The sequence below is a fragment of the Callospermophilus lateralis genome, chromosome 17 (assembly GCF_048772815.1).
Source record: "Callospermophilus lateralis isolate mCalLat2 chromosome 17, mCalLat2.hap1, whole genome shotgun sequence".
Classification (NCBI taxonomy): Eukaryota; Metazoa; Chordata; class Mammalia; order Rodentia; family Sciuridae; genus Callospermophilus; species Callospermophilus lateralis.
The window spans coordinates 26,119,781-26,143,536 of record NC_135321.1 but is presented as its reverse complement, the minus strand read 5'-3'; the positions used below and the strand labels follow the sequence as shown (position 1 = coordinate 26,143,536).

The window sequence follows — 23,756 nt, the reverse complement described above, 5'->3', positions numbered from 1 at the left end:
TCTCTGTGCCTTGTGGAGTATTTGTCAGAGTGCTTTGAAGGGTTAACTGAACAGGCTCAGGCTGTTCAAGCCCAGCACATTTCAAAGGGAGAAGTCCCTTAGCAACTCCTGGGAGATGGCTTCTGAGCCTCAGAATCTCCTAGCATGTTTTTGCACGCCTGAGTCCCTGAATCAGTTTGATCCCTGGCAGGACTGAGACTGGTGGCCAAGGTCAGTCACTGGGATGCCACTTACCTTGATAACTGGTCCTCAACTGTGTGAAATCCTGGACACCAAGGCTCAGGTGACCTTCCCAGATGGGCTACACTCCACACATTGCCACACATCAGAGCTGGGAGAATTCAGTGTTGTCCATGCAATCTGCTGGGAGCCCAGGGAGCCCCACTCACCCTTCCCCTTTGCTGATCTTTGCTTTTGTTGCACTCAAACATAATCATAAGCATAACAGCATTTCTGAGCCTGAGGGTGGTCTTGGAGACCCCTGAAATAGCTTTAAAGTTTGTGAATTGCCATGATCTATTCTTTTTTTCTTTTCTTTTCTTTTCCCTCCCTCCCTCCCTCCCTCCCTCCCTCCCTTCCTTCCTTCATTCCTTCCTTCCCTCCTTCCTCCCTTCTTCTTTCTCTCTTTTCTTAGGGGTGCCACATCCTCAGCCTTTTATTTTCTCTGCCCCTCCTCCTCCTCCCCTCCCCTCCTCCTCCTCTCAGTTTTGACCTTATGGTCCTCCTGCCTCAGCCTCCTAAACTGTTGGGATTACAGGCACACACCACCACACCTAGCATCTTTCTCATATTTAATCCATTTACTTTCATACCTAATCTTGTATTCTTTTTTTAAAAAAAATATTTATTTTTTAGTTTTAGGTGGACACAGTATCTTTATTTTATTTTTATGTGGTGCTGAGAATCGAACCCAGTGCCTCACATCCCCAACCCCCTAATCTTGTATTCTTGATATTGGATTTCCTAAAGGGAGACCGCCAAATTACATAATTTCCAAGTTCCTCCCTGTTGCGCACATGTTCTCATGTCTTGAGCCTTCACACAGAAGCTGAGAGGCACCCTGAATTTGACCTGGAATGAGTCTGCAGAGCTGACCCCACAAGCAGTTCCTTTCTTCCCATTTTTCTCTGCCAGGACTCTGCCCTCTCTCCTCCAAGGCAGAGCAGCTCCGCGGTCCCCGCTGCCCATAACACTTGACACAGAACCGTTTTTGGAAATTATCTCGGTATAATGCAATTATCTTACACTGCAGATGCATATCTCTGTCATCGGGATTCCCTCAGGAAGGGAGGGAGGGAGATGAAGGCAACGTGGAAGATTAGGAAGAATTTGCTCAACTGGGTGCAGTGGCACATGCCCATATAATCCCAGCAGTTTGGGAGGCTGAGGCAGGAGGATCGTGAGTTCAAAGCCAGCCTCAGCAACTTAGTGAGACACTAAGCAATTCAATGACACTCTGTCTCCCAATAAAATACAAAAAAGGGCTGGGGATGTGGTTCACTGGTTAAGCACCCCTTGGGTTTAATTCCTGGCACACACACACACACACACACACACACACACACACAAAAGGAAGAATTTGCTTATCAGCAGACAGAACTGATGAGTCCACCATTCACTAGCTGAGATGTTGGGGCAAGTGTACCCTACGGTGTGTTCAGTTTTCTTGTTGCAAAGTGGCTAACCGCTTGCCTTACAGGATGAGAAAATGTCAGTGGAAAGATCTAGTCACCATTTGGGCAGAAGCTGAGAGGCACCCTGAATTTTTTTTTTTTTTTTTTATTTTTAGTTTTCAGAGGACACAACATCTTTGTTTGTATGTGGTGCTGAGGATCGAACCCGGGCCGCACGCATGCCAGGCGAGCGCGCTACCGCTTGAGCCATATCCACAGCCCCAAAGGCACCCTGAATTTGAATCTCAGCTGCTTCTAAGTGTCCATGGGGAAGTTATTTCGGCTATCTTCTTTAATTTCTCTACTGTGTAATGGAGACGATAGCACCTACTTCACAGGGCCATTGTCAGGATTAAATGAACCAACCAGTGCTTGGCCCGCAGTCAATAAATACTAGCTGGTATTAGACATTCAGTGGAGGCTAATTGCTTTGCGGCATATGTAGCCGGCACGAATCTGTTCATAGACTCAGTCTTCTGTGTTCATTTCCTGGTAAAAATCTTTAAATAAATATCTTCCTGCCTGTACCTTTACCCTAGACCCAAAGCCAAAGCAAGCAGAATATTCAGTCTGGCTTGGGGAGAGTATCCTTCCCCAACCACCATACCGGGGAGGAACCGGGGCAGGTCCCAGGTGTTGGTCAACAGCTTCAGTGGTCACTTGGGGTGGGAGTGGGGTTCTGGGTGGCTATTTAAAATCTACTGCCCTCTCTCCTAGGCTTGGAAGACCGCATTGGCCTGGGTGGGGACAACCATCCCTCTCAGGGAATAAAGATAGGCCTGGGGCAACTGGGAGAGCCAGGTACCTTTCTAACTTAGTAAGAATTCCTGGGCCTGGCACCCACTCCATGCATGGAGCCAGAGGGGGGTGGGAGAGGATGATAGAGGAGTGGGGAGGATAGGAAAAGGGAAGGGAGCGTCAACGTATATTTCTCCTGCTACCCCTATTTTTAACTCAAAAGACTTTCCACTGTGGCTGGGATTCTCTCCCATAGAAGGGAGCCTCTGGAATCAGCGACCCTTTTGGGGCAGCACTAACTAAGCTGAGACTTCCTCCTGTCCTACAGATTCATTCCTCTACCTGTTCATCCCAGATTATTTATCAAAAGCAAGCATATGGTTCTTAGCCCTGACTGGACCTTGGAACCCCTAGGGGAGCTTTTAAAAGTGCCCAGGCCTGCGACCTCCTACTGCAGAAGTAGATTCATTAGCCTGGAGTGTGGCCCAGCCACATATTAATTTCAAAAGCTCCTTGGGTGACTGGTATGAAGTCTGCGATGGAAACCACAGGTTACTTAAATGGGTATGGATGAAATGGGTGAATGATAGAGGGATCTCCCACTGTCCTGGGAGCCCACCAACTGCCTGTGGGGTCAGCTCTGGAAACTCATTCCAGGTAGAGGTGTGTTACCATGTGTGAAGGCTCAAGACGTGAGAACATGTGCAAGACAGGGTGGAACTTGGAAATGATGTAATTTGGGGGTCTCTCTTTAAGAAATCCAATATCAAGAATACAAGATTAGGTATGAAAGTAAATGTGTATTAAATATGAGAAAGACGCTAAGCGTGGTGGTGTGTGCCTCTAATCCCAGCAGCTCAGGAGGCTGAGGCAGGAGGATCATAAAGTCAAAGCCAGCCTCAGCAATACAGCAAGGCCACCTCCCAAGCCTTACTTACATGGTTTGGTTACTGCTTCTCCTGGACATGGCAAGGCCTGATGGGAGACATCTTGGATGGAAAGTTAGTTTGCAGTTGTCTGACTCGGTGGACAGTATGTGGCTTGTTTTCTCTTTAGAAGGGGAAAGGATCTCTGCCCTATGTTCCTCATGGGATAATGGGAAATAGCTTTGGGGAAGGAAAAAGTTAGCTAAAAGATTTCTTCCTTTCTTGTTTGGAGGGGGATATGAGGGATTGAACTCAGAGGCAAAGGTTTTTCTTAATATCTCTAGTATTCAGCACCCTATCATAATTTTTTTTTTTTTTTTTTTTTGTGTGTGTGTGTAGTACTGGGGATCGAACCCAGGGCCTCGTGTGTTTGGTGAGCTCTCTACCACTGAGCCATGTCCCTGGCAGCAACGTGCTCTAATATTTTTAACTCTTTCAGAGCTTACAGCGCTTTCCCTCTAAGGTCTGAAGGGTAGAAATTCAAGAAAAAGAAACAGGTGGGGGTATTGTCAAATTATTAAGATCAATTAAAATGTGACCTGGTACTAGTTACAAAATTAGTAAAATATTATAATAAGTTTATTAAATGCAAAATATATTCAATTAGAAAGTATACTAATGAGCAGTTTATTTATTTTTTTTAGAGAGAGTGAGAGAGAGAGAGGGAGAGAGAGAGAATTTTTTAAACATTTATTTATTTTTTTAGTTTTCGGCGGACACAACATCTTTGTTTGTATGTGGTGCTGAGGATCGAACCCGGGCCACACGCATGCCAGGCGAGCGCGCTACCGCTAGAGCCACATCCCCAGCCCCTAATGAGCAGTTTAAAATCAGATTGATTTGAGTCAAACTGAGCGAAATCTGTGAACTCATACCAGCAAACACCTTGACGCCCTTGGTTGAATCATCTTATCAGCTTGCGATGTTTCGCTACTTAATTTTTTGGGTCTGTGGCATTCACAGTCCTTGTGTAAGGGGGAAAGTCGTATTTGGGTTTAATTGGTGGCTTAGCAAATGTGAGCCATGAGACTTAACCATCAGTTAACTTCTGACCATTTCCATAAATTGAAAGGGAGGGGAATAATAGCACTTAATAAATGCTGGTTACTGTTCTGATAGCTTTACATGTATTTTAATCCTAAAAAAAAAAAAAAAACAAAAAGGCAAACCTCAAAGGAAAGTAATCTTATTAACCTCATTTTACACAAGAGGAAACTGGATCATGGCATAATTAAGTAACTTTGCCAAGATCACAGGTGGCAGAGGAGACAGAATTTTAATCCAGACAGTGTGGCCACCAAATCCACACCTTGACCATGGCCATTCTCTCCTGCCACTCTCTTGCTCAGGGCAACTTAATCTCAATCCAAGTGAAGGGAATATCTGATTCAGCTTCTATTCTGATTCTTCTTTCAGAAACCTTGTCCCTCCCCGCAGAGCACCACTGTCAGCGGCCAAGGAGATTATCTGTCTCTAGCTGGTAACAACGTTAACTGATCCTGTTTAACCCTGCTGCAATAACTGGAAGCACCTCACATATAAATCATCAACAAATAGATTGACATGCGAGTGGAGGCAGCGAGGTGCTTATGAGAGGTTCCGACTAGGTGTGTAGACAGCTGTCTGTCCTGGGCAGCAGGATATTTGCTACAGAGGAGAGAAGCACAGGGTGTTAGGAAAGACCCTGGGGGACGGTGACGGATAGATGAGACAGTGTTCCTGGTAGGTGCTCTTACCCCTGACTACATATTAGAAATACTTGGAGAGATTTTTCAGGGGGGTACCCAGGATTGAACTCAAGGGGACTTGACCACTGAACCACATCCCCAGCCCTATTTTGTATTTTATTTAGAGACAGGACCTCACTGAGTTGCTTAATGCCTGGTTTTGAACTTGCGATCCTCCTGCCTCAGCGCCCTGAGCTGCTAGGATTACAGGCATGCGCGCATGCGCAACTTGGAGAGATTTTTAAAAGAATACCAAGCCCAGGCCACACATCAGACGAATTAAATTAGAATCTCTTGGACATTTCCTTCAAGCCCCTACAGCAGTGGTCACTACTAGAGCAGTGGGCCCTGAGAAACTTGTGAGAAGGCCTCCCAGGAATACTAAGTCAGCCACCTAAGAGATTCTGAACAAACTCAAGTTTGCACAATGCATCTCAAATAGGCATTAGAATACTCTGAGGGATGCAGAAAATACAGCCAGACTGGAAGACGGCAGGAGTTATGGGTACAAGCCCTTACACAGTAGATGACACTTGAGTGCCAGCTATGTGCCAGGTGCCATTTCAAGTACTAGGGATTCGGGAGGAAGCACAGTGAAGTCCCTCTCGTGGGGGCTGGCCTTCTGTGTGAGGCAGGACGGCACCTCGAGACAGTAAACAAGCAGGCACTGAGAGTGACATAGACAATGAAGAAAAATGAAGCTATGTGAGACAGAGAGGGGAGTGTGGGGGAGGCCCTTTCAGACAGGGTCCTAGCCAGGAAAGGGCTCTCTGAGAAGATAGCCATGGGCAAGATGGATGCTTGTCCCACAGTATCCCTTCTTCCCATCTTACAAGCAGAATGTTAGCAGGGTATACACAATTCAGAATAAAGACTACATTCCCCAGCCTCACTTGCAGCTATTGAAGTCATTCAGGACAACAGGAGGACAAAGGGACATGCCCTGGGAATGGCAGAGCTGCAGCCAAAAGGAACTTGGGTCCCATGAAACCATGGTGCAGAGATCATATACCAGTCCTGGGTAGCAAAGGTCTGGAGAAACACGTCTGTGTTATTTAAGTCACCGGTATCTTGGAAAGTCTTTTTGATATTTGTAGCTGAATCTAATACTAATTCAATGAGGCTTTTTGGGGGGAGAGGGAAGGGGCATTGTTTGATACTGAGGATTGAATACTGAGCTACATCCCCAGCCCTTTTTTGAGACAGGGTCTAAGTTGCTGCTGAGGCTGACCTTGAACTTGCAATCCTCCTATATCAGCCTCCAGAATTGCTAGGATTACAGGTATGGGCCACCATGCTTAACTAATTCAGTAACTTTTAATTAAAGCTTTAAAAGGAGGAAGCAAATCACGTAGGAATCTGGAGGCAAAAGCACCCCAACAGGAAAAAATAGCAATGGTGAATGCCCCAGAAGTGGGGTCATGCTCAGAGCATCTGAGGGACAGCAAGGAAGCTGGGGTGACTGGAGTGGGAGGAGAATTTGAAGAAATGAGGACAGGGTGGTATTGTTGGGGAGGGGGCATATTCAGAACATAAAAGTTTTCGTTTGAAATTTACTTGTGGTAAAAAAAAGTTTGTATGTACAGAAATGTGTATAAACACATCCATTTTAAAGAATAAAGCAAACATCTGTGTACCCGCAGTACCCCTTCTTCCCATCTTACAAGCTCCCTGGGCCTGTGGGCATCCTTTCCTGCCCCACAGCTACTGTTGATTTTTTGATAACCTCTCCCTAGTGTTGTTTTAGGGATGTGTCATGTACATATGCTTCCCTGAGTAAGACTGGCTGCTAATTAATTCTCCTATAGTCAAAGTCCCCTTTGCTCCACATTCTCAGCACTTTGAATGGACTGTGTCCTTCAAAATGGTTAAGGTGGTAAATTCTGGGTATTTTATAATCTATACAAAAAGGCAAGTAATGGCATCCAATTATTCCTTTATTCTGTATTGCCCTGAACACCGAGAATAAATACCTTTCCTTTATGGGATTTTTAGATACCTCTTTTGTGAGTTACCATTCAGTCTTTCACCCATTTAATATTTTGGTTCTTTTGTTGTTGTTGTTCTGGGGATTGAACCCACGGGTAGTATGCCACACAGAGTTACATTCCCAGTCCTTTTTGAGATTGTCTTATTAAGTTGACAAGGTTGGCCTTGAACTTGCGATCTTGCCTTAGCCGCCCCAGTAACTGGTATTACAGACACGTGTCACCACACCTGGACGGTCCGTTTCTTAACTTACAGGAAAGATTAATACATTTTCTTATGTAGTCCCTTGAGTTGCATGAAGTATCTCCTCGGTGTCTTTTCACTCTCTAGGATCATCTGTGGATGGACACTCTTAACTTCAATGTAGACAATTTATATCTTTATTGGGCCAGAGACCCAATAAAGTCCATTTCTAGTTAAATAGATGGCGAGTTTTAAATTTTATCATCTATTGAGATAATGGTAGTGTTACCCTCCTTTACCCTGACAATGGAATGTAAATTCACTCTTTTTCTACTATTAAAACTTTCACTGAATTCCAGGGATAAATCCAACTAACTCATGATTTTTTCCTTTTTAAACATTCCAATTTATCAACTTTTCATTTAAAATTCTTACTTCTGTGACTGCATGCTATCCTTGTTGAGTTTGGCATGAAGATTACAAGAGCATCTTAAAATGAGCTGGGGAGGGGGTGTTTTCTTCCCCCTGTATTCAGGAATGGTGTATGTAAAATTGAGTTTTTTTTTTTTTTAATTTTTAGTAAAAGCTCACTGAATTCAACTGAGCCTGGAGGATTCTTGTAGGAAGAAATAGCTACTCAATTTGACTATTTAAATTTAGGTTTTCAATCCCTTCTTGAATAAATTTAGGGCTATTTATACCTATTTTTCACTGCAACTACAATTTCAAGTTTATTAGGATAAAACTATACATATCTTTGGTAGATGTCTATCTCATACTGGTTTTAATATTTGTTCCTTTTTAATCAGTTCAACTGTACTAGTCTTTTCAGAGCCATTTTCAAACACTGACTTCTTTATTGTTTTTTTTTTTCTTGTTTTCTTATTTTTTCCTTTAAAAAACAAATTTTGGGTTGCTTTACCACCAAGAAGCTATATCTCCAGTCTTTATAATTTTATATGTGTGTGTGTGTGTGTGTGTATATATATATATTTTTTTTTTGAGATGGGGTCTAAGTTGCTTAGGGCCTTAGTTGCTGAGGTTGGCTTTGAACCTGAGATCCTCCTGCCTCAGCTTCCCAAGTTGCAGGCATGTGTCACTGAGCCCAGCTGATACTCTTATAACTTAATATGGATGTTTGTCTTTTATTTTCTGCCTAGTTTCCTAACACTACTGAGGTTATAAACTTCCAATACCTTAACTGCTTCCCTGTGCCTTTTGCTATGTTTTTAATTTCAACGTTTCTGCACTTTCTTGTTTTAGATGTCTTTTGTACACAGCATGTTCTTTGTTTTTTTTTTTAAAGAGAGAGTGGAGAGAGAGGAGAGAGAGGGAGAGAGAGAGAGAGAGAGAGAGAGAGACAGAATTTTTTAATATTTATTTTTTAGTTTTTCGGCAGGCACAACATCTTTGTTTGTATGTGGTGCTGAGGATCGAACCCGGGTCGCACGCATGCCAGGCGAGCGCGCTACTGCTTGAGCCACATCCCCAGCCCCACAGCATGTTCTTTGATATCTGATAATCTCTGTCGTATGATTGGAGCATTTAGTCCATTTTTACTTGGTGTAAAAGTGAACAACATACAACAATACATGGGTAATGAAGGCAGAGAAAGAAACCCTAAGAAAGAATAACAGAAATGAAGATTGATGGGTTCATCTGTGGAGTGGTCACAGCTGAGGCAAGAACCATGGGTTTGAATATAAATAGTAAAAACTATCAAAACTTAAATGCAAAAGGGAAAAAGCCAGGATATTTTATAACTGAGAACAGTTATAAAAGGTTTACATACAAATAATGGAAAAACAGGGAGAAAGCAGAAAAATATTTTAAATAATGACAATCACTCAAAATTAATGACAGACACCAAACCACAGATCCAAGAAGCTCTCAGAATGCGATAAATGCCACTAACAACAAAACTTCATTAGGCATAGCATATTCAAACTACACAAAGTCCAAGGCAGAAGAGAAAAATCTTAAAAGAATTTAGAGGAACAAAATACCTATAGAGCAGTAAATATAAGAAACCATGCAAGCAATGAGCAAGAGGAATGAAACATTTAAACATCATACTGGAAGCCCTAGCTAATGCAGTTAAGAAAAAGTATATATATTGGAAAGAGAAAAAAAAAAAAAAAAGCTGTCTTTGCTTGCAAATGATATGATTATATAGAAAATCTCAAATGGACAAAAACCTCCTGGGACTAATAAGTGATTATAGCAAGGCTGCAGGATATGGTTGATAAGAAAATAATGGGTTTTATTTATCAGCATGAACAACTGGGATCTGAAATAAACAAGTGAAAAAAATAATACTTACGTATAAATGTAACAAAGTGTGTGACAAGACCTATATAAGAAAAATCACAAGACTCCAATGAAAACAAAGAGGGCCGGGGAAGTGGCTCAAGCGGTAGCATGCTCACCTGGCATGCGTGCGGCCCAGGTTCGATCCTCAACACCACATACAAAGATGTTGCGTCTGCCAAAAACTAAAAAATAAATATTAAAATTCTCTCTCTGTCTTAAAAAAAGAAAAGAAAACAATCAAAGAAGAAGAACATGAACGAAGAGATACTCCATGTTCATGGACTACAAAAGTCCATTTTTGCCAACTTGATCTGTAAAATCAACACAACTCTAACCAAAATTCAGGAAGTTATTTTGTGGCTATCAACAAACTAACTTTGTGTAAAGGTAGAGACTCAGAATAGTCAATACAAAAATGAAGAAAAAAAAATTCTAAATTCAACATTCACTATAAAATGACAGTAATCAAAAGAGTATGGTATTGGTAAAAGAACAGACCAAGAGGTCAATCAAATAGAATAATGGGTCCAGAAATAGACCAATATAAATGCAATCAACTGATCTTTGACTATGGAACAAAGGTAATGTAGCAGAAAACAGACCTTTCAACAAACAGTACTGTTACAAGTGGACAGGCACATGCCAAAAGAAAGAAAAAAGAATCTAGGTATAGATCTTACAACTTTCATAAAAGTTAACTAGAAGTGGATTATATATCAAAATGTAAAATGGTATTAAAACTCCTAGAAGACAGGTGAAAATTCAAAGGACTTTCAGTATAGCAATGAATGTTTAGGCCACTGAGGATACAACCCGGATACAACCCATGAAAGAAATAACTGATGAATTGGACATCATTAAAATTAAAAACTTCTGATAAAAATAATAATTTAAAAAAATTTAAAACTTCTGCTCTGCAAAGGAGACCATCATGAGTATAAGATGAGTTACAAACCAGGAAAAAAGTATTTGCTAAACACATACCTGATAAAGGACTGTGAATAAACATTACAAAGAACTACCGAAACTCAGTAAGAAAACAAACTGAAAACAGCAAAAAGATATGAATAGACACCACAGAGAAGATATACAATTGGAAAATAAGCATATGAAAAGATGTTCAACATCATGTCATCACAGAATTGTGAATCAAAACAACAATAATACCACACGATTCAGGACAGCCAAAACCCAAAACATGAACACCATAAAATAGTGGAGAGGATGTAGAATAGAGACAGCTCTCTTCACCAGTGGTAGAAATGCAAAATGATATATCCACTTTGGAAGATGGTTTAGCACTATTACCATATGATAGAGGAAACTTAAATGCATACTACTAATTGGAAGAAGCCAATCTGAAAATGCTACATACTGTATGAATCAATACCCTGACATTCTGGAAAAGGCAGAACTATGAAGATAACCAAAAGAACAGAGGTTTCCAGGGGTTCAGGAAGGGGAAGGATGAAAAAGTAGAACACAGGAGTCTTAGGGCAGTGACTCATCTTTGTTGTAATACGGTAATGGGTATATAAGTCTGTGAAATCCACAGAGTGTACACCACCAAGAGTGAACCCCAATGTTAAACTACAGACTTTAGTAGATAATGTGTCAATGTTGACTCATCAATTATAACAAATATGCTATATTGATACAGTATACTGTCAGTGGGAGAGGATGGCAGGGTTAAATGGGAACATGTGAAAGCTCTCTGTGTTCTGTTTAATGTTGCCATGAATTTAAAAGTACTCTAAAAAAAAATAAAGTCTACTACTCTTTTTTTAAAAAAATCAATTGTATTTTTACAAATCCAAAATGAAAGATACAATTCCATTTACAACAGCATCAAAAATAATAAAATATGTATAAATATATTTCAACAAAAGAAGCATAAACTTACACAGTAAAAACTACAAAATGTCATTAAAAGAAATTAAAGATGTAAATAACAGGGAAAACATCCTATGTTCATAAGAAGAACTATATTGCCAAAGTGAAAGTAGTTTCCAAACTGATCTATACATGCAAAGCAATCTTCATCAGAATACCTACCAGCTTCCTCCTAGACATTTATAAGATGATTCTAAAACTCATGTGAAATTATCAGGATCTCTGAATAGCCAAAACAACCTTGAAAAGGAATAAACTTGATTTACACCTTCCAATTTTAAAACATATTACAAAGCAATGGTAATCAAAGCAGTGTGGTGCTGGCATAGGATAAATGCACAAATCAATAGAACAGAATGGAAAGTTATGTGTTTACAGACAACTGATTTTTAACCAGGGTACAGCCAAGGCCATTTGATAGGGAAAGAACAGACTTTTCAACAATTAATACTGAGACAACTGGATAGCCACATAGAAAAGAATGAAAGTGAACTATTATGCCATTTAAAGAATTTGGATCCAAGTTCTAAATGTGAATTAAAACTATTAATATTCTTGGAAGAAAAAATATGGGTAAATCTTCATGATCTTAGATTTGACAATGGATTCTTAGGTAAAAACAAAACCATAAGCAACACAGGAAGGAAATGAGGCTGCATCAAAATTTAAAATGTTTGTGCTTTAAGGGACATATCAAGAAAGTGAAAAGATAATCCAGAGAAAATACTTGCCAATCATATATCTTCAAAAGGACTTGTATATTCAAATATAAAAATATTTACAACTCAATAATAAAAAGACAAATAACCTCAATTAAAACATAAGGAAAGGATATAAATAACAGCTATTTCTCCAAAGAAAACATGCAAATGACCAATAAGCACATAAAAAAGATGGTTAGGATCTATCAATCATCAGATATGCAAATCAAAACCTTTATCAGTTCACATTTCCAACCTATTAAAATGGTTATAGTAAATAACAGTAACAAATATTGATGAGGATTTGAAGAAATTGGAACCCCGGCACATTGATGGTACAGCAACCTTGGAAAAGTCTCTGGAAGTTCCTCAAAATGTTAAATATGGAGTTAGCATATGACCCAGCAGTTCCCATCCTAGGTATATACCTAAAAGAAACCAAAAAATCATGTCCACACAAACACACGCACATGAATGACCACAGCAGCATCATTCAAAACAGCCAAAAGACGGGAACCACCCAAATATTTGTGCATTGCTGAATGGATGAACAAAGCATGACATATCCATACCATATCATTATTTGGCCATAAAAAGGAATAAAGGAGGCTCAGCATGGATGAACTTTGAAGCCCCAGGTCAAATGAAAGTAAATGGTGACAAAAACCATACAGGACATGATTCAACATAATGAATGCTCAGAAAAGCACATGTGTAAAGTATATCATGGTTACCTAGAGCTGGGAGGTGCAGATGGGGGAATGGGAAGTGATTGCTAATGGGAGGGGGGTTCTTTTTATGGTGTTATAGTACTTGCTTGTAGTTCATACAATAGCATGTGGGAATGGATTCCAGTGACATCAGGTTAACCAATTCTTGTTTCAGTTACAATGCATCAAATCCAATATTTGGGTCAGGTTACTAGCATCAAGAAATTGAGATAAATACATTTTTTTTTGGCGGGGGGGGGCACTGGGGATTAAACAGAGGTGCTTGACCACTGAATGAAATCCCTACTCCTTTTTTTACTCAAGATAGGGTCTTCCTACGATGCTGAGGCAAGTCTTCAATCTGCAATCCTCCTGCCTCAGCCTTTGGAGTCACTAGGATTATAAGCATGTGCCACCACATTCTGCTTCTGGCTTCAACAATTTTACTCTGTAACTGAGCATGGTGTACCTGATGCAGATGAGGTGGTTCTCAATACATAGACTACATGCAGAATTTCCCCAGCCTTACATACATAGTAGGTTGGGTCCACAAGAGGTCACTTAAGACTCTCAGGTTTACTAAAACATCTACTTGTACATGATCTGCACTGTATACCCTGCACTTACTAACTGCTCTTTGCCCCTGTAAGCTGCAACAGCCTAGAAAGTGAAGGTGCTGCTTCCTTTGACTCTTCAGCACCTCTACTACCTACCCCAAATATGCACCTTCTCTCAAGCTTTCCTATCTTGGTGAATATCTGCTGCTTGGGTATTCTATTTTCAACAGATATCAAATTTCCACAGGGAGTATAAGTCAAATGCAAATGGGGATCCATCATTTCTTCATTCACAAATATTTATTGAGCATCTACTATGCACCATTTATCACATTAGAATCTGGGGTGCAATGAAATATCATCTCTGCCCTCATGGAGCTTACAATCTAATAGAGACAATACATGGTGAACCAACACATAAAATCGCAGGTGTGATAAATCCCACACAGTATATAAACAGGGTGATATGATAGAAAATATCTAAGAAACACTACTTTTAAAATAAAATAATTGAAAGCTGGGGGTATGGCCCAGTGGTAGATTACATGCTTAGCATGTGCAATGCACCAGGTTCAATCCCCATCACTAAAACAACCAACAATAAAATAAAATAAAAATAAAATCATTAGGAAGGGCCTGGGAAGGTGGTTAAAACTAGGTCTGAAACCTGACTCCCCACTTAGCAGTTCGCCTTAGACAAATCCTTTACCCTCTTAGAATCTGTTTCCACATTTGTAAACTGGAAATAATTCCAACAAATTCTCATTACTGTTAGCTATCAGGCAAATTCCAATGCCTTCTGTTGCACAAGATTCTTCACAGGCAGAGACTACTGACAAAGGCATTTCCACAAGGACAAAGGGCAGCAAACACTAAATGCAGATGTAGCCCACACTAGTGAGAGCCACAGGGAAATGAGAGCCAATCTGTCATGGCAAGGCAGTGAAGAGAAGGAAAGGAAAGGCTGAGACAGAGCTAAGCAGGGAGCAAGGAGCCAACAGGCAACCGCAAGGGTTGGAGCATGCACAGCCCAGAGGACAGCGAAGGTGAGATGGAGGACAAGGAAGGGCTGAACTTCTGGAAAGTCTGTACAAAACCCAGGGATGAGCTCCACAGGTGATCTAAGAAACTCATCATTGTCTCCTCTAAAGGACTAACCACAACTGCCTCCTGGCTGGTAAACAGCACTATTATCCTTTAACCTGTAACAGGATAAAAGCATAACGGCCCGTTATCTCCAGTCTCGGACTGGTACTTATTCCTGCAGCTATTCAGTGAATTCTGGAACTTGAGTCCACTTGTTCCTAACTACTTTGGCCAGGATCTGAAAACCAGTTTCGTCTAGATTTCCATGAGTTTCCTAAAAACCATAGCTAATTAGTGTCACTTCAGCTTAGACAAAGGGCTTCTGAGGTAGGTTTGGGCCAGAATCCCAAGCCCACTACTCACTCACTATGATGTTGGTGAACTTACTAAATCTGTTTGTCCATTTGTAAAGTGAAAAGCTATTATAAGGAATGAGACACACTGCAGTAAAGTTAGCACACAAAACCTAATACTAGGTAAGAATTCTTATTTTTTAAAAACTAGATAAGCCCTTTGAAGGCTTCAATTAGATCTTTTATAATTACTTTACCCCAGACATAAGAAAAACATTAAACATCTGTTGAATAGTTTGATGAAGGCCAAAATAAGAGACATATTCCATTTTGAAACAACATGCTCCTTAATTTAGCATAGTTAAGCTTCTAGAACACAGAATAAAGGAAGCTTTATAAACCATTCGGAAATGAAAAGCAGTTTGGGAAATAATGAACGTACTATGCCAGTTGAGAAAATGCTACTTACACCTCTAACATGAACATAGCAATCTGTTTTCTTTCTCCATAGCCACCCTTGAACACCAAGAATAAGATCTGATTGGCAACATAAAAGAATGCAAAGTGAAATAGGCAGAGCTTGGCCCTGTTTAGTTTTAGCCTTACCACTTTTCCAGTTTGGGTTGGACTGCCTTTGTCTCAGCAGATCCTACTGGCTTTAGGGAGATCAGAAAGGCCACAATGGAGCCTACAAGAGGAAAAAGAAAGCTGCTACTAAGGGCTGGCCCTAGGCACAAATTGTTTAAAAAAAAAAACCAAAGTGTAGCCTGACCAATATTTTTGCTATTGCACAGTGCAAGTAAAACTATGTGAAAAATCAGTTGGATATACATATGGAGATGTTTCTAGAACTTGTCAGATAAATTCAGTTAACCTTCCATACCCATAGGACCTGCATCAGTGGATTCAACTAAACATTTGGGGGAAGCAGGACTGCATCTGTACTGAGCACATACAGGCTTTTTCTTATTATTATTTAAAAAGAAAGCATAGCTATTTATACAGCTTTTATATTACATTAGGTATTATAAATAATCTAGAGATGATTTAAAGTATATGAGTGGATGTACACAGATTATATTAGTACAATGTCCTCTTATATAAGAGGTAACATCTGTGCTTGTTAGTACTGGGTGGGGCAGCTCTGGAAGCAGTCTCCCCAGATAATTGGGACAACTGTATATTTAAAACTGAGAAATCCTGGGAAAGTATCTTCCAATTATCCTTAGCCCAGTTCACCAGGCTCAGAAGAGCTGAGGATCTGAGTGCAGATGGCTATAAAGATAAATGTGTTCTTGGAAAATACACTATGCAGCCCTTCTCACACCTCCTGGTGGAGTATAAATGACAACAACTGTCTGGAAAGGTGGCATGAATCAAGAACCACAAAAATGTTCATATCCTTGACCCAGAAATCACACCTCTAGGAATTTATCCTAAGAAATAATTTATGCACAAATTTAAAATGTCCCAAGGGGAAAGATTATATGAATTGTGATAGAGCCACACAATGGAATATCATGGACTTAATAATGGTTGACAGAGTTTTTAATGACAAGGAAGAATGCCTATAGATTGAGGGAAAAAACAAGGTACAAATTATATATAAAAATGCAGAAGCAGCAAAGAGTCTGGCAAGAAATATGCAAAAATATTTAATGTGAATCTCTTCTCTCTGGTGATGGACTTAGGGGCAATTTTTGTTGTTCTTTTCTGTACCGTCTACATTTCTACAGTGAGCATATACCACTGACATAAACAAGAATAAAAAATCAGTGAACCAAAAAAAAAAAAAAAAAATCAGTGAACCAGACAATCATTAAAGAAGAGTGGGCAAATATTTTAATAAAACTTTTTATTTGTTTTTTCTAGAAATTGCAGTGTGGTTCCTAACAAAAAAGGGGGGGGAGGGAAAGTGGGAGTCATACAAACTAGTCATTTATTTGATAGGAGGCATGAGACTCTTAAAAAGCAGAATTGTTAAATTCTTTTCTATAAGTTTCATTGTATGCATGTAGAACTGTAGCAGAACAGATGGGAATTAGGTGGAACCATCAATCACCCATCAAAATGACACTACCAAGCTCTCACATCACATGAACCCAGTGCCACTAAGTCCAATGTCACCCTTAAGTTATAATGGGGTACTACTTTCATTTTCTAAGGTGAAAACAACTAGGAAAAAAATTCATTATGATATTCCAAAGAACTAGAAATAATTGGAAACAATTATTTTTTACCCAATGAAGGCTGGGGAGAAAAGAATACCTGACAACTAAACCAACGCTCTGTAAAAACCTTAACAGTTAAAAGCACAAATGTAACTTTACTGGCAAAAGAAGGAGGTTATTAGATGGTGAGTGTCTAGGATTGGTTTGAAGGTATATCAAAGTCAAAATAGTTTCTGTTCAACTTTATTTAAAATTCAACATCTTACCTTTCTTCAGATTTCTTAATACTATCCTAAAGAACCTTGTTTTAAACCAGGAGTTATCGATCAACTGAATTACACTTGCCATCTGTTATCTCTTACCTACATATTTTATCCTGGAACATGTTATCAGATAGATGCCACATAACCTGAATTCATCAAAACTGTTTCATTTGGCCTTTACATTTATTGTAGAACAGATGCCAAGTATTTATAACTTCAGGGCAGAAATGGAATAAGATCCTAAAATGGATCCCCTAGGGGTGAGAAAGTGGGTGAGTGTAAGTGGTTCTAGGCGAGCAGCTACAGTCAGCACCAGATATTCTGCAGGACGTACCAAAGCAAGAGAAGCCTTTCCTATTTCTAAGTGAAGAAAGGTAAAAATACAAGTTGGTTAAAAGACTATAAAAGTAGTAATTACAGCTCCTTTCCTTAAACAAGATACTCCAAATAATGACTGAATTCTAAGTAACAGCTTTTTATTCCATTATATTTTGTTAAGCAGAATCTGGGTTAGCAAAATACACTGCTATCAGGATCTTTGTAAAAATAATTAAAGTGACCATATTAAATCAAGGGTAATAGCTTAGAAACCATGTTGTTGTCATAGTGCCAAAAGCACACTGAAAAGTATCTTCAAAGACATCTACAAAAGGTAAGCCCAACATTAAAAACTTAAAAGTATATTTTTAAAAGTGTTAGTTGCCTGAGGTAAAATAAAAATTTATACATAAGTTCAGTGTAAAGCACCAAAAATGAACACTAAAACTGTTCACATAAAACAGTAACAAGGAAACATCACAACTACAAAAGGAGAGGTTATCAGTTACAAGAACCAAGTAAAGTAATTAATTTCTATTAATATTTTCATTACTTTATAAAACTTTGCTGATTCAACTGGGAGAAAAGGAGTCTCCGAGAATCTAAAGGGTCACAAAATGATAACAAATATGCATTATTTCTTTGTTAAAAAATTATACCACACAAATCAAGTTACCTTTTCTGATTACAGAGTTAACAGAAATTGCATCTGTACTTACAGCAGCAACACGAAATCCTACCAAGAAGTAGTTCTCTGTATCTGGACCAAAAATAAGACTGTAGTCTGAACTGAAACCTAACAGTTAAAAGATGAAACTGGCAACTATGGTGCAACTAGTGCTCCAAGAGTCAGGGCTGACTTTGCTTTTCCATGTCTTTAACATGCAGCCCACACAAAGGGATACTACATTAAATAAGTGGATGACAGAGCCAAAGAAGGTATAATGTGGAAAATCACACATTACAGCAACAAGAAAAGGGGCAACAAATGCCATGAAAACTTGAGAGAGCATCAAAACCCAAGCAGGGAGCTCCCTGGAGTTGCACCAATTCTGAAGCAAGGTGTCCTCGTTAAACTGCAAGTGGACAGCTCTCCTCTGGGCACCTCTGCTTGAGAAGGAGACTCGTCAGACTAGCTATGAAAACTGAACACAGCCTAGGAGAGAAAGCTCAACGTAAGACAATGCTAGCTTCTGGAGAACTCAGATAATTTAAGAAGCCAAATGAAATAAAGTATAAAACTTGGATAAAAATGTTTCTCTACAAGGAAAACCCAGTTTATGAGTGGTTTAAAATCAAACAAATGATAGGAGAGTGGTTTTCAAAGTGGACCCAGTAAAGCTAGAGGGGTGGAGTGTTTCTGGGTACCATGGAGTGAGACATGAAGTGGGCTTCATGCCCCTCTCCCAAACCCTTCCTCACTGTTCAGTTCAAACATTTCTCATTTTGTTTCATCTTTTGTGGTTTAAAGAAAGATTGAAAAAAAGGAAAAAGAAATTAATAATGTCCCCTTTCCTTGCTATTGTCTTTTCCTTTTGAAAATTATTCCATGAGACAGAAATTACACTGGCAAAAAATATGACTGAAGACCTAAAACAATTTCTATGTCACTGCCCCTAAAATGTGAACAGTTTCAACAGTGATTTGTATATTTTCCTATAAAATCAATGAGCAAATTAAATTCTTAGGGAGAGACTAAATTTTGTTCTTTCCACCTTCCCTAAATCTGTCCTTCCACTCCTATCAACATTTCTAGACATTGGAAAGAAAATTCGAAAAAACGTTCCAGCCACACCTTACCTCAAAAATATTTCATTCAAAGGCTGCATAGAATTTTTTAAGAAGGCAAGCCTTAAATTTATAGAAAACTCTAGAATGAGAATGTACAGTTACCAAAAATAACACATCATGTCAGGGCAGAATCTGCATAGTGTTCTTAGACATAATCACTAATAAAGAGCAGCCAAATCCTAGAACTTCCTCTGCATTCATGAGCAAACAGTATCAAAATGTAAATGACAACCAGGGAAAAAAGAACACCACAAAGGCCATTTTTCTTTGATGGAATCATGAAGAGTGAAAGAATAGTGAAACTCAAGCTTTTGGCCACTTATCAAAATTTCATTACTGCAACAAAAAAATAAATCTCCATGGAAAAGACTCATTTAGCAAACATGACTTCCATATATTTTTCTTTCACATTGGATTAAACAGAAGTTGCTGTCATTTTAGAATCAGTGATTACATCTTTTTTAATTAGAAAAGTTTAAATATTTACATAATTTTTATTGCTGTTTATTATACCCCGCCCCCCGCCCAAAAAAACACCTTTAAACTGCCTTGTAGAATCCATCCAGTAATGTATGAAATTGAAATCCACTGCTCAAGAAGACACTGTTATGGCTGAAATGTATCTGATGCTCAACATGAATACGAGAAGTCCTTGTGTGTCATTTGGTTCTTGCTTCAGTCATCTGTGTTCATCTCTCAGAAAGCAAAAGAATCCACTTGACGTTTCAATAAATATCAAATTGCCAAAAAAATAGCATCCATGGACCAGAGATCCAAGAAAGAGCAGTTTTGATGAATGATTCCCAGAATCAAATGAGTCCGCCTTTAGTCCAATGAGATGATGTCAGGAATGTTACTTCCACTGCTGGTTATGACCCCTGTCTCACTTCTGCTGCTGGATGAACTAACATGAGTACTGCTTTCATGGGGGCTGGTGGTGGTGACGGACGTACTGCTTGCTGTTAAGGGTGAGGTGAGACTATCCAAAAACATAGGAGGACAGTACTGCTTGAAACAAACAATGATGCCGATGAGGAAGAGGCTACATTGGTTTTAAATAAAGAGACTAGAAACTGTTAGATAAGCACAAGTGATAGTCACATATTTAAATCGCCCTTGAATTTAAAGATACCTTTAAACTTCACATCTTTGGGTGGAAGATGGCCTGAATTTAGCTAGCTAGTTTACATTCTTCAGTGAATGCATCATATTCTTGATTCTCTCAAATCAAGAACATGTGAAACTTGTTTGTTGACCGCATACAGAGGTAAAAGAACAAGTAATGTCAACAATAACTGAAATCACTGAGTATTAAATATTGGCCCCACGATTATGATTCATTATTAATTGGTCATTAAGTATATTTAGACAAGGTTTAAACCACAATATAAAAGGCTGATAAGCACTTATTTTTCAAGCAAAAATACTAATGAAAAGCTCAACCATTTTCCAAAATTCAGTAACAGACCCTTTATGAGTAAGAGTGAATATTAAGAGTGAGCAGCAGAATGATGGGGCTGGACTCCTCTGTACATACACATAGAACACTACTTGTGTAATAAGAATGCCAACATTCATTCTAAAATGGAGACTACAAGGAATGCTCAGGCAGGAAATCATATAATCACAAAACATTGGAATGCATCTTAATGAAGATCTAATCTAATCTTAAAATGCTTGCTTGACATTCCTCACCAGTGTTCATATTTCAAGTCACCTTACCATACAGGCTGCTAATTACCCACAAAGACAAATCTAAAGTGTGAGAGTCTATAATACTGACCAAGAGGAATGGAGAGAAACAACGGATAAACATTTAAATGATCATAGTAGAATATGTTATAAGAGAAACAACCATACTGACTTTAACAAAATAATTAGCAACTCACTGTCCTAAGTGGGTCTGGATACAGACTGAAAGGTCAGTAAGGATATCTGATTGGTATTATATAATATTTCTATATATCGTTCAATTCATTCTTAGAACCACTAACTTATGAAATGGTCATTTAAAGCTGAAATTGTTTAGACTCCATGATCTTCAAAGCCCATAAATAAAATGGGAATAACAGCACCAAGTTTAGGCTGTCTTTCAACAGAGAAAGTTATTTTAATGTTTTGGATGGAAAATTCTTGATATATTAATAAAATGAATGCCACACACAAAGAGATTCAAGGGACGTTATAAGGGGGGAAAAGTAATTTTTAAAAGCTTCTAAGTAGCTCTGAAGATAGTTGAATCATTGGATACTACAAATTCTTCTCTAAAATCAAATCAATTTCTAACTTCTCTAAAAAGTTGTTACTAAAAAGTCAGGGAAAAATCTGGGGGGAAAATTCCAGAAACTTATGATTTTATTCCTACTACTTTTCAGGTTGGTTTTTACTACCTGACAATAAAAATACACCCCTCTTCATTTATACAATGAGTGGATGCTATAGTCCCATCCTCCATGTATTCCCTCACCTTGAATTGTTATATTCCAGTTGTAACCATTTTACTTCTAATCCTTACCTATATATCTACATAAAGACAATAGATATTAAGGGGCAATATGGAACTAAAGCAGGAAAACCTAAGGATTCTATAGTAAATGGAAGGCACAATCTCATTCATCTACCAACTTATGTAATCAGCCTGACACTCACCGAGGCAAACAGAGCTATGAAATAATAATCTCAGGCTCTAATATAATTTTTTCTAAAGGACTTCACAAAAATTGGTAACCTTTAAGTCTGAAAAATCCATATCCTAGAAAAATAGACATCCCTGCTATAGAATCTACTAAATCAACTAAAGGTGACAAGAAATTCCTCAGTCTGTTCATTATTTGGGGTCCAAGTTCCCAGTGCTGTTTGTGCTCAGATTAATAAATGACAGGAGACTCATAACAGACCTGTAGTTAGTTGATGTTGAGCAACCCATGAAGTAGGGGTCTATGGTTCATCCTTTGCCCCACTACTCATTATACCTGCTCTCAAAGTCTCTTTCTGGCTGTTTTCTTTCCCTATTTTTCCTCTGCTAGAGCTCTAAGCATGTGAATAGAATCGATGCTCACTGCACAGTCTGAAGGGCTAGAACTCGGAGCTAATAGAAATGCTTATCTTTGAGAGAAAATTGGCATGTCACACCTTTTCACTGAGGTATTCCTAATGTTTGATGGTTTTCCTTCAAACAATGGAGAATTAAGTTGGCAAGTCAAGTCTATTTAACAAGCTTTAGCTGTTATTTATGTATATAGTAAGTTTCTGTTTTGGGGAACTGGAGACTGAACCCTGGGGAACTTTTATCATTTAGCCACATCCTAGCCTGTTTTCTTATTTAAGGACAGGGTCTAAGTTGCTGAGGCTGACTTTGAACTTGTGATCCTCCTGCCTCAGCCTCCCAAGCCGCTGGGATTACAGGTGTGTGCCACTGCACCAAGCAAGATTAAGTTTTTATTGATAAAATTTTACCTTTAAAACCTTAATCCCCCGCCACCTGGCACTGCTTCCACTCAATCTAACCAAATACTGATTAATCTCAATAAAGTATGATTAAAAGCTTAGGTATTAAAGACAAAAAATTATAAATTGAAAAATAGTAACTTTATTTTTCCAAATAAAACTGTGAAATATTTATACAGTACTTTCTTCCCTTCAATGTAAATAACTGATAGTTGACTGTCCTGATTTTATGCAACTGGTCATTTTTAGTTAGTATGGCATAACAATCAAATACAAATTAGTTGCTTAAACTCAGGATACATACCTGGGGATCAACTGGAATAAGGGAAAGAAAATCCAAACCTAAAACAAAAATGCTTTGTTAATAGTTGACTCATATTTTGGAGACTAGAATTATTTTCCAAAATGATTTCGTATTTATCATAAATCACAAAACTACTGGGTTAAATGCTTACCACTTTGCCATAGGAAGTTCTGTACCATATCACTTATCAGTGACACATCAGTGATATTTGATGCATATAAAAACCTGACAAAGTAACTGGAAAAACCACCTCCCAGCATCTCAAAGGAAGCAGTCCAAAAATTTTCAGAGAAGTAGGACTAATCATACATTTTTCCTTTGTCATTTAACAGAATGAGGGGCAATCAAAACGATGAGATAATGATCTTCAGATTAAAAAGAAAAACATACTTAGGTTCTTAAAGATAATTCACATTTATTTTTCAGAAATACACATTGAGGTTCATCTAAAATATTACTTCTTAAACAGATGTCTCTTTCATTGATACCTCTCTGACCCTTGCTGCCAATGAAGAGTAGTACACAGTCCCACACTCCGCACAAAGCAAGCAGTTGGTAACTGCTGCTCACTAACAAGCAAAAGTTAATACAAGTTTACTAAGCTCTAAACCAATGACCTGGGATTCTTCAATTATGTTTTAGAAATAGGAATGTAGAAAAGGTTGCCCAGGAA

General features: G+C 38.7%; 1 protein-coding gene across 5 annotated transcripts in view; it reads right to left on the bottom strand.

Annotated features, from left to right (window-relative positions):
- Window positions 1-11,396: 11,396 nt before the first annotated feature.
- The window catches only part of Pias2 (protein inhibitor of activated STAT 2), a 95,544-nt gene continuing 83,184 nt past the window's right edge, over window positions 11,397-23,756 (bottom strand). For 2 of the 5 annotated variants that reach the window (XM_076837160.2, XM_076837162.2), the window contains 2 exons: window positions 23,084-23,121; window positions 19,853-20,340 (listed from right to left, as the gene is read on the bottom strand). In XM_076837160.2, the coding sequence (XP_076693275.1) occupies window positions 20,158-20,340; window positions 23,084-23,121 (221 nt within the window). In that variant the 3' untranslated portion in view covers window positions 19,853-20,157. Of the gene's footprint in view, window positions 15,478-19,852; window positions 20,341-23,083; window positions 23,122-23,756 lie in introns of those variants that run through there. The other 3 variants (XM_076837164.2, XM_076837165.2, XM_076837161.2) reach the window with 3 other exon arrangements.